At 44.9% G+C, this 12,067-nt stretch overlaps 1 protein-coding gene across 5 annotated transcripts in view; it reads right to left on the reverse strand.

Annotated features, from left to right (window-relative positions):
* PRTFDC1 (phosphoribosyl transferase domain containing 1) overlaps positions 1–10,847 on the reverse strand; it is a 75,130-nt gene extending 64,283 nt beyond the window's left edge. For 2 of the 5 annotated variants that reach the window (XR_008310032.1, XM_053262876.1), the window contains exons 1-2: positions 10,301–10,847; positions 33–139 (exon numbers count right to left, since the gene is read on the reverse strand). Coding sequence is in view for 4 of the 5 variants with exons in the window: in XM_053262876.1 (XP_053118851.1) it covers positions 33–139; positions 10,301–10,369 (176 nt within the window). In the remaining variant the exon portion in view is untranslated. The remainder of the gene's footprint in view (positions 1–32; positions 140–10,300) is intronic. The other 3 variants (XM_053262874.1, XM_053262875.1, XM_053262873.1) reach the window with 3 other exon arrangements.
* Between the last annotated feature and the right edge of the window lie 1,220 nt (positions 10,848–12,067).

The raw sequence follows: 12,067 nt of genomic DNA on the forward strand, positions 1-12,067 counted from the left end.
AGTTATAGTGTGTCATCCTCACAGATCCTCACCTGTCCACAATGATCCCATGTGGTATCAGCACATAATCAAGATCTCCATAGTAGTGCTGTGGATATGTAAACAGATCCAAACTGTATCCTGGCCAGTTATCCGAAATCTGCAAATTACACAAACTCCATGAAAAAACATAATTTGTTAAGCACTACAAGTTTATTTCCACATTACCAGGGTTTGACCACAACCCTTGATAATAGTTTGATAAGAAAGCGACAAACATTCAGGCAACTGATCACTGGATCCTTTAAAATGAAACCCAGTAGGTCACCAGGTTTCATTCTAAAACAGAGCTTGACAAATCTCAGGTGTCAAGTACCCAAGGTACCTAGAAATTTCACTGTGGCTCCTAGACCAGGATATTCAGGGGCTGATTTATTTAATAAAAATAAATATTGGTTTAATATTTTAATTGTGTCATTTTTATAGTCTTGTTTTTAGTTTTTGTGTAAACCGCCTTGGGATTGTTTTAATGAAAGGCGGTATACAAATTTAACAATAAAATAAATTTAACAATAAATATTTATGTGTCCCAGGCAACCCTGTTTCTGTTCAAAATACATTACTTGCAAAGAGGATAAATCCTAACCCATTTTACCTCCCCCCTCCACAATGTCCATCACTAAGTCCTTTAATTTTGTCAAATGTCCATTGTCTGGCTCATAGATTTTGGGGCTGGTTCCAAGGTCCAAAGAAAATCTGTCAAGACCTGTTTTAAAGGATCCAGTGGTGACTGGTAAACGTTCTAAGTGGGCTAACTCAGGGGTTCTCAGACTTGACTCCCCGGATGTTGTACTAAAACTCCCACCTTTCCCAGCCACAATGGCCTTTGGCTGGAGATGATGGGAACTGTAGTACGATATCTGGGGGCCCAAGTCTGAGAACACCTGGGTTATCTAGAAAGCAAACAAAAAAATCTGAGTGAAAGTCTCTCTCTCTCTCTCTCTCTCTCTCGTGCTAGCAAATCAAAGGCTCTGGGCATCTACGAGCAATATCTTGCCCCAAGCGTCTACGAATGGGGAGTACTTCTGGCTTTCAAGCAATAGTCCTGTGTTCTCTTTAAATGCATCTGAAACCACTGCTGGAACACCAGCCTTGGCTGAGTTTCCTCTGGACTGCTTTCATAAGAGGATACTGCTAAGGATCATTTCACACTGTCCATCTGGGCAAAGGTTCATGGTCAGAGTGCCACTTTGTCTATAATTGCATGATTGTGGAAAACAATCCACAAAGGCCTGTGGAATAGCCTCCCATTGTTACTGTGGTTGGAGAAGAAAACAAGACAAAACTTGGGCTAATAACTTCAGCAAGGGCCTGTCACACGCAAGCAGCAGTAAATGAACCAATCGATGTGGAAATCTGCATGGGAGCACATGCAGTAGAAATTAGCTCTGCCTTAAAAGTATGTGCAGCTACACGCCTAAAAGAGAAATAACCACAACAGTCACTTTCTAAGAAAAGGAATTTAGAAGAAAATGTTGCTTTGCCACTCTATTAGACCATTGGCTGCTGCTAAATCAAACATGATGGTGCTGTAAAAATGGTAACATATTCATTTTAACCAATTCCATAGGTTAAGAAAGAGAGATAATATCCTTACACTTTATGCAGTTTCCTACTTTAACCATGACACTGGACAATTCATCCAAAGGTCTAGGGTCAAACTAGATCAAAGGTCTAGAGTCACATCAATAAGAGGTGTCCATGCACTTAAAATCAGACGTGCCTTTTAACTGTGTAAAATAAGCTAAGGCAGAGGGGCAGTGTTCAGAGCAGCAGCACATAAGGGAGGGAAGGAGATCCTTTTCTGTCATGTCATTTTTTCAACAGAAGTCACCATAGGAAGATAGGAAGCTGCCACAGACCATAGGTCCATCTCGCTCAGTATTGTCTTCACAGACTGGCAGTGGCTTCTCCAAGGTTGCAGGCAGGACTCTCTCTCAGCCCTATCTTGGAGATGCCTCCAGGAAGGGAACTTGGAACCTAGATGCTCTTCCCAGAGCGGCTCCACCCCCTCAGGGGAATATCTTACAGTGCTCACACATCAAGTCTCCCATTCATATGCAACCAGGGTGGACCCTGGTTAGCTAAGGGGACAAGTCAGGCTTGCTACCACAAGACCAGCTCTCTTCCCTGTTACCCACTCTCTTCCCTGTCACTCCTCAAAGTGGCTGTATGCTCTTGCAGTGGCTACTTGCAGGAAATAACCACTTTGGGAATGCATAGGAAGTTTCCAGATTTTTGGCGGGGGAAAGTTGTGACAGGAAAGGGCAAATCTCCCTGTCCTATATGCTGTGGTCGGTCAGAATTGGCTCTCCAACATGGCTGCTTTTAGTCAGTTAAGAGGCACTCAGTTCTAAGCATGCATCTTATTGATGCAATTAGGCACACATCTAGTTTGACCTCCAGCCCCACGCCCGGCCAGACCAGTTTCCTTTGGGAAATACTACTTTGCACAGACTGCCTGACCTTGCATTTCTGCTTTTCTCACACACTTGTTTTAAAGGTGGGGTTTTTTAAAATACCATGTGGGAAGGGATGGGGTGCTCTTTCAAGTGTTAAAGTGTGTATGTTGGGTGTGAGGAGGAGGATTCTCCCCAAGGTTAGAGGATATACTTTGATATATTATTGGATATACTTCAGATCAAATGGTAAAGATACTTTGTATTTTAATTGTAATTCTGGTTACTATTTTTTAACCCCACGGCAACTATAGGCATGAAATCAGCCCAGGTCAAAATGATCACACTGGTTTGTTGTTTTTAACCAAAACATTTTTGTTTTTGACATAAATGGAGGCCCACTAAAATGGAGGTCCAATGGAGACCCATTGACATAAATGGAGGCCCTCAACAGCCATTCAGTGTGCAGAACTAGCAACCTGACTAGATATATAGGTGCTTGAGTAAAAATATCATGTAATAGGAAGGATGGGGAGGGGAGAGAGAATGACCCCATCTGTGCTACTTAAATAGTCTTTTGTCACCCACAGCTGTTTCCCCAAGAAAATGCAGTACCTAGGAACACAGGAAACTGCCTTATACCGAGTCAGATGACTGGTCCATCTTGCTCAGTAATGAGGTTGTTTGCACGTGCGTGCAAAACTGGGCTGAGGGAGCCCAGCCCGGTTTTGCACGCACGTGTAAACCACCTGGATTGGGCCACACAGCGGCAAACCCGCCTGCAAAGCCACCCTCTAAAACGAGGTTAAAGGAGCGAGCGCTCCCTTAACCTCTTTTTTTTTTTGCTCCTGTGACAGCCAGGGGAGGGGACGGGGATCCCCAGGATGCACCATGGATGCATCTGGTTTATTTTAAAATTCAAAACCCAATTTCAGGGTTTTTAATCACTGTAATTGTTTAATTGTTGTTTTAGAATGTTTTTAAATTATTAATTGTTATATTGTGTTTTTAAAATTTGTTTTAGCTCTTTACTGTTTTAGTAGTGTGTTTTAATTGTAAACCGCCCTGAGCCATTTTGGAAGGGCGGTATACAAATCAAATCAAACAATAATAACTGCCGTCCCTCAGTTGTCTTTTTTCTAAACCAAAAAGTCCCAAGTGTTGTAGCCTCACCTCCTAAGGAGGATGCTCTAGGCCCCTGATCATCTTGGTTGCCCTCTTCTGCACCTTCTTCAATTCTATAATGTCCCTTTTGAGGTATGGTGACCAGAACTGTACACATTATTCCAAATGTGGCCACACCATAGATTTGTATAAGGGCATTATGATATTAGCAGTTTTATTTTCAATCCCCTTCCTAATGATTCCAGGCATGGAATTGGCCTTGTTCACAGCTACCGCACATCGAGTCAACACTTTCAACGAGCTGTCCACCATGACCCCAAGATCTCTCTCCTGGTCAGTCATTGACAGCTCAGACCCCATCAGCACATATGTGAAGTTTAGGTGCTTTTTTGCTTCAATATGCATCACTTTAGACTTGCTAACATTTAACTTCATCTGCCATTTTGTCTCCCACTCCCCCAGTTTGGAGAGATCCTTTTGGAGTTCCTCGCAATCTCACTTGGATTTCACTACCCTAAATAGTTTGGTGTCATCTGCAAATCTGGCCACCTCGCCGCTTGCCGCGACTTCTAGATCATTTATGAATAAATTAAAAAGCACTGGTCCCAGTACAGATCGGGGGGGGGGGGGACTTCTTACTTTCCTCCATTTAGAGAACAGTCCATTTATACCTATACTCCTACCTTGCTTCCACACAACCAAAAACTGGGAGCACACACAGCTCCCAAACCAAGATAGAACAGTTTTTGATAGTGTGAATGATCTCCAAGTATACTATGTCAACTGGATCAACTTTATCCACACACCTGTTGACATTCTCAAAGAACTCCAAAAGGTTAGTGAGGCAATATTTAACTTTACAGAAGCCATGCCAGTTCTCCTTCGGCAGGGCCTGTTCTTCTATATGTTTAACAATTTTGTCCTTAAGTATGCTTTCTATTAATTTACAAGGCACAGACATGAAGCTAACCGGCCTGTAGTTTCCCGGATCCCCCCTAGATCCCTTTTTGATAATCAGTGTTACAGTGCCCACTTTCAAGTCCTCTGGTACAGAGCCTGATTGTAGGGATATGTTGCATATTTTCACAAGGCGATCAACACATTTGAGTTCTTTAAGGACTCTTGAGTGGATGCCAACTGGCCCTGGCAATCTGTTAATGTTTAATTTTTCCAGACTGTTTCGAATGCCATCTTAAATTCACCTAAATCTGACTCAGTTCTTTAGCCTCTGTCCCTGAGAAGCTCGATTCAGACACAGGTATACACTCAGTATCCTCTGCCATAAAGATGAAAAGAACTCGTTTAGCTTCCTTACAATTTCCATATCCTTCTTAATAATCCCTTTCATTCCATCATCATCTAACAGATCAACCACCTCCCTGGCAGGTTTCCCGCTTCAAATGTATTTAAAGATGTTTTTGTTATTCTCCTTGATGCTAAATGTTCCTCAAACTTTCTTTTTGCCTCTCTTACTGTCTCCTTGCATTTCTTTTGCCAGAGTGTGTTCCTTTCTGTTTTCTTCATTTGGGCAGGCCTTTCAATTTCCAAAGGAATTCTTCTTCCCCTTTATAGCTTCCTTGACTTTCTTGTTAGCCCTGCTGGCATCCTCTTGGACTTGGTGGTACTTTGTCTCCTTTTTGCTAAAAATTCAGAGTTTCTATTAATGATGCTTTCAATAAACCACGCATTCTGGAGCAAAATGACTCTCTTGATTTCCCTTTTCAGTTTTATTTTCACCAAACTCCTCATTTTAGAGAAGTTTCCTCTTCTGAAGTTCAAAGTGTCTGTTAGACTTCCTTGGCAATTATCTCCTCACATATATGCTGAATTTGATCACACTATGGTCACTGTTCCCTAAAGGTTTCACGACACTGACATCTCACACCAGGTCCTGGGCATCATTCAGGATTAAGTCCAAGGTCACTTTCTCTCTGGTTGGTTCCATGACGAACTGTTCTAGGGCACAGTCATTCAGCATATCTAGAAATCTGGACTCTTTGTCATTACTTGAATGTGCATTTAGCCAGTCTATGAGTGGGTAATTGAAGTCACCCATTATTACAGCTCTGCCTCTCTTTGATGCCTTCCTGATTTCTTTCTGCAACTCCCAGTCACTGTGAGCATTTTGATCAGGAAGGCGATAGCACATCCGTAGCAGCACATTTCCTTTCAAGATTTGTATTGTATGTGTCCTCCTGCTTCATTCCTATTACATGTGCAGGGATCTGTTTTGTCTGAACTGCCTTTCTATACATGACCCAAATGTTAGCTTAAATTGGTACATGGGTTGCAGGTAGATTGTTAATTTGTAAGAAATGCTCCCCACGCCATGCAATAAAACAACACAACGGAAGGACATCAAGACATAAGACATCAGGATAGGTGTGCTCTCAGTGCATCTCCCTTTTAATCACGAGGGACAGAAAAGTATTGCCCTAATGGACTTACTCTCATTGAGGACCTTTTTGTGATTTAGGCAGTTTTTCTTTAGGAAGAGATTAGTCCTATTCAGAAATTATGCTGTATGTGCATACAGATGTTTGTACACATGCACAGGTTTTTGTATGAATGAATGTACACATGTTCCATTTTAAAGGTAAACCAGGATACAGGCCTTTCAAATGCAGGGTACAGATAGGTAGTGTACTACTGTACATATGATGAACATAATATATGTGAGCTGTACATGTGTGTACTGTACACAGATTGTACCTGTGTAATGTGTGAATAGGGCTATGACCCTCCCCCAAACAAATCTGCCATTTTATAATATTCAATCCTTCCTACACATGGCCAAACCGTAGGACTCCTGTACAATTTAAGAAGATCTTGTGCATGCATTTTCTGGGTAAAACACAGATTCACCCACTACACATTTTCCTACCCCAAGCACTCAAGGACAAGACAGACCAAGAGAAGGCAGAATCAAGAGACATAGTGGCAGGAGGAAGGCATTATGGAAGAAGCTCTTAGGAGAAGGGCTAGTCTCTGGGAGAAGGGGAAAATACAGATGTCTTGGGGCTCTATGGCACATGATATGTTTTATTATGTCGCTCTTAAACTTAAACATTTCATTATCTGCCATGAGATTTGGCACAAATAACACATATGACCAGGACTGCCACATTCGGACGGCTAATTTGTTAGATGGATTGAAACATTTTGATCAACTAAGAAGGTGCTTCCTAATAATTTGGCAATAATGTTTAAATTTTGCTTTTGTTATTTGTAATACAAGTACCTATTTGAAACTGAAAAAAGCAAGCACCTCTTAAGAGGTGCATAATTAATCAACTAAGATTCCTTTAATCAGGAGACAGCCCTTCTTATTACAACTGAAACTGGTTTACTGTTGCCGAGGGTGCACACCTCTGGGACGGCAGACGAGCAAATCCAGATGCAAAAGGAGGCGGAGTCAATTATCCACTGCAGCTCATGAGCCATATACTTAGACAGCCTGCATATATACAAATACAAATCTGCAGACAGTTTACTACAGAGCAAGAGCACCAGTCTCTAAAACTGTGATGTGGTTCATATATATCAGTTATCTGGAGAGGCCATTAATTCATGTAGAATGACTTCTGTAAATGCAATGCTGAATATACTTAAATTACCGGAGGTCTACAGGCCACCTCCAGCCTCAAAGGCAGGATGCCTCTGAGTACCAGTTGTGGGGGAGTAACAGTAGGAAAGAGGGCATGCCCTCAACTTCTGCCTGTGGCTTCCAGTGGCATCTGGTGGGCCACTGTGCGAAACAGGATACTGGACTGGATGGGCCTTGGGCCTGATGCACCAGGGCTGTTCTTATGTACCTCTAGACCCAAAAACATATCTGCTCAATTATGTCAATGATATAGTTCCAAGAAAGTATTCACAATTAGTTCTTTAATAGCAATAGCTCTGTTGGGTTTTGCAAGAAGTACCTAATGGTGCAGTGGGGCTTGACTACCAAGCCAGAGCTTGCCGGTTCGAATCCCCACTGGTATGTTTCCCAGAAACACCTATATCGGGCAGGAGCAATACAGGAAGATGCTGAAAGGCATACTCTCATACTGCGCAGGAGGAAGCAATGGTAAACCCCTCCTGTAATCTACCAAAGACAACCACAGGACTCTGTGGTCGCCACGAGTTGACTCGACGGCACACTCTACCTTTACCTGGTGCCGAAAGGTAAAAAAGATCCCACACTAAAGGTAATGGTTTTGTAAGGTTATGGAACTAGAGGCTCTAAGACAACTGCTTACCAGAGACCTATTTTTTAAAATATAGCATAAATTAATTTTGGTCACCACTCACCATTGATATTTAACTTAATCTGGTTTAAAATTCTCACTTGATCTGGGTTTTTTTTAAAAAATTGTACAGGTGTAACAAACACAGTTCCAAGGAAATTTACAGAGAAATTTACGATCTATGCTTGTTTGTTCAGAAGTAAATCCCATTGTGTTCAATGGAGCTTACTCCACAGCAAGTGTGTTCACAACTGCAGCCTTAGTTTTACATCTATGTATTCACAGTATATATTTCAACTGTATTTATCAGCTTTACAAATTATTTCTGTACTAGCTGGGCCGGGCGCAGAGCATCTGTGCCTCTAGTTCTTGGCCCTTTGTTCTCATCCCTCCCCTCTCCAATGTTTTCTTCTCTGGCCAGCCACCTGGCCAACCACTTTTTCTGGCTTCTGACTGCCCCCCACTTTCTTGCCCCAACGGCCACCACCGCTATTTCCCCTGCACCAATCGCTTTCTTCACACACACCCTGCAGCCACCTCCTTGCTTTCACCGGCGCCACTCTTGCCCATCTGTCTATTTCTGCCCATACACTTTTCCCCCTAGCAACTTACTCGCGAACTCTCGCAAGAGCTGCCACGCATAGGATTAGCGACAGGTACATTTTAGAGAAACATACATATAGATAGATGTTGGTTTATATGTTTATATTGTAATTTTAAAAAGTAAAATGCCTCTAAAACTGGCCAGCAGAGTTGTATAAAACACCTGATAAAAGGCAACCAGCTCATATTTGTATTTTACAGATGGGAAACACAGAGGCTGAGATGGATGACTGCCACCGCTGCAAATTTTTTTCCTTTCAATTTTAAGCATCAGCAGGTTGTGTTAGAACTCCTAGCATGCAAGTCCCATTTTACAGCTGGGAAACACTAAGGATCTATACAGGTGAGTTGCAATAAATATGCACAGGATGTCAACTTTTGTTGTTGTTGCTATTGTTGAAGAATTGGGAGTCAGAAACCCTTACTGATTTGACTGAGAGCTGCTATGATGTAGTGGCTAGAGTGTTGGACTAGGGCCAGGAAGATCACATTTTAAGTCAGCCATGAAACCCACTGGATGACTCTGGACCAGCCACTTATCTCTCAGCCTACCTACAGGGCTGTTGTGAGGAGAAATGTAACAGGCTCTGGTATATGGGCATCTGCAGGAATTTCTCTGAGTGGGGGTAGCAAAGGCTGCAATCCAAAACCCACATACACCTGGGAGTAAGCCCCACTGATTTCAATGGAATGGCTCAAATCGGGTGTGTATGTGTGTGCGCCCCCTTGCCCTCCCCCCTTCGGATGCCCATGTGCTCTGGGCTCCTTGGAGGAAGAGCAGGATAGAAATGTAAAAATAAAATAATTTTAGCACACACCAGAGATCAACTACTAGACCTGGAACCATCTTCTCTCCATCCACTTAAGACCACCTAGCACCTAGCTATATCAAGGTTCTGATGTTGTTGGACTACAACTCCCTTCATCACCAGCCACAATGGGAAACTTTTGTGACTGGGGATAAAGGGACTTGTAGTCCAAAAACATCTGAGGACCCGCAGGTTGAGAATCCCTGCAATATCTTAACACTCTTCTTAATCACCCTGTTTTGCTCATCATAATCAGTGACAAGGGATCTTCCCTCCCAGGACAAATAGCAAGAGAGGGATTGATCTACTCAAGTGAAGAGGCAAAAAGTCTCCTCCCTCATCATGGTCCCCAATTCAGATCACCCACCAGCTGCAATTTAGGAAAAAACCAAGGGCCATCGATGAGTTTGATATAAGTAACATATAGTTTGGCCCAGTGCAGGGGCAAGGTTGATCCATTGGACTTCTGCCTATCATGTAGCTGTTCACAACTCAAAACCTCTCTGCGGAAAGGGAGAACAACCACCCTGAATTGTGATGAGATTATAGGATTATGGCTGAGAAAGGAGCACGCTCATGTCCTCTTGTGTAACCTATAGTAAAGGTCCTCCCACTTGAGACTGAATTAGAACCCCCCATTAAGCATGCATCCCAAGAGTGTGTGTTTGTGGAAAGGGGAAATAAAGCCCACAGTTTCTACTACCTTTGATTGCTCAAAGGAAGCCTCATCTACAGTAAGCGAATGCGACCACGCGGCTTGTAACAGCCGCAATCCGATGCCTGTTTACTCGGAAGTAAGTTCTGGCGAGTTGACCGCGTGCAGAGGATTGCAGCCTTGCAGCGACTCGCCCCGATTCCAATTCAAAGCTAACGTTTCCCTCTCCTTTTGGCACAAAGGGCCTAATCTAAACTGGTGATGCAGGGGAGGGGAGGGATGAATGGAGGGAAGATAAGGGGGAGCGGCGGGGTGGGAAGGACCAAGCGCGGGGCCGGGCCGGCTGCCTCAGGCCCCGGGAGGGTCTCGCTGGGCTTTGCTTCTCCGCGGCAACAGCTGCTGCTGACTACGGGTGGGGAGGGAGTTTGCATTTACCACGACCCCTCGGCCGCTGCGTCCCGGCTGAGCCTCCGCGGTGCCAGTCTTGCTGCTTAGCCCGGCCATCTTCCGAGGCGGGGCTGCGCGCGGCGAGACCCCTTGAGCAGAGAGGAGGAACTCCAGAGCGCCGGAGGGGACGCGTGAGCGCCCGGCCCGGCGGCGGCGGCGGCCTTCTCGTCTCGGATGTCGCGGGCTGCAAGCAGCAAGCAAGGAACAAGGCGGGGGGAGGCGCCTCGCTCGGGCTGCGGCAGGAGAGGAAAAGGAGCCGCCGCCGCCGCCAGAGGCCCGGCGAGGAAGAAACTCCGCGCTGGAGTCGCCTTGCACCGCTTCACGGAGCGCCGGGTGCGCGCAGCGGCTGCTGCCTTCCACTCGCTCCCTCGCCCGCGGCTGAGTCGCCTTGTTGCTCGCTCGCTCGCTCCTTCCTTCCGCCAGCCACAAGCGATGCCAAGGCTCCCCCGCCCCCCATCTGCTCTAGATTCCCCCACGGAAGAGGCATGAGAGCCGCAGCTCGCCCTTCCTTACGCAGCAGCCCCGGGATTTTATTCCACACCGGGCCAGACCCACCCCCGATTCAGCGCGACGGACTCAAGCGGATTCTTCTGAGCACTCCATGCAGGTGCCAGAAGGGTAGCCGTTTTAGTGGGCTGCGGCAAACTCACGCAAGGGATACCGTGCTTCCGAAAAGGCTGAAGGTGCAGCGCTAAACGCACTTGCTCAGGAGTAAGCCCCATTGACTACAGTGGGGCTTACTTCCGAGTAAACACGCGTGAGCTTGCACTGTAACCGATTTATTGTGCCGGAAGTTTTAGCTGACTAGAGGCCATTTCCTCAGATGTCGACTGAGACTTCATGTATCTGAGGAGGTGGAGCTGTGACCAGAGCATGTGCCACAATACGAATACGTGGGTGTAGGTCGTCTTTCAGGTGACACAAGGCTCCTGTGCGCATTTCTTTGGCAATAAATCCCATGAACGGTGACTAATTTCTGGAAACATGCATAGGATTGGGCTGTAATGAAGCTCATTTTATGCACAACCCTAAATTTATTAACTCAGAAGTAAATCCCATTGAGCTTAATGGGACTTACTCCCAGGTAAGTGCAGGCAGTACTACTCAGACTTGGGCCCATTGGACTACAACTCCCGTCATCCCGAGTGGCTGGGGGATGAAGGGAGCTGTAGTCCTACAACCCCTGGCACAGGATTGCAGACTCAGGTAAAATATATATATAAAACTTTTCCTGGTCTGTACCACTTAGGGCTGCGGGAAAAGGCATATCATGGAGAAGGCTAAGATGTCCCTCTATCGCATTTTGGCTCAAGCTCCACAAAGCCAGGAAATTGAAACCTGATGCCTTAACAGACATACCACATGATCAATAATGCTGCTGTGCAATGTCACCAATTGTGTTTGCTTACAACTTGCCCTCCATGCACCTGCATTTCTCCTTGGTCTTTGAGGCCCAACTAAAAATGGGGAAGACGGAGTGCCTGGCACCAGCAAAGAGGCCCCATGGCATCCATGTGAGTGCATCAAAGGCAAATTGTAATCAAGCCCAACTGGTGACATTGCACAAAATCATCACTGATCACGTGACACGTCTGTTAAGGCATCGTGAGCCAAAATGAGATAGCCTGAACTCTGGTCTTAAACCGGCAGGGTTTTTTTAACTATCTGATTTCTGTGGTTTGTGAAAAGGAAATTTATCATTACAGTGATAAATTTTGGCAATCAAGTTTCCTCCCCAATGTCACATTTAGTGTT

The sequence above is a fragment of the Hemicordylus capensis genome, chromosome 6 (assembly GCF_027244095.1).
Source record: "Hemicordylus capensis ecotype Gifberg chromosome 6, rHemCap1.1.pri, whole genome shotgun sequence".
Taxonomy (NCBI): Eukaryota; Metazoa; Chordata; class Lepidosauria; order Squamata; family Cordylidae; genus Hemicordylus; species Hemicordylus capensis.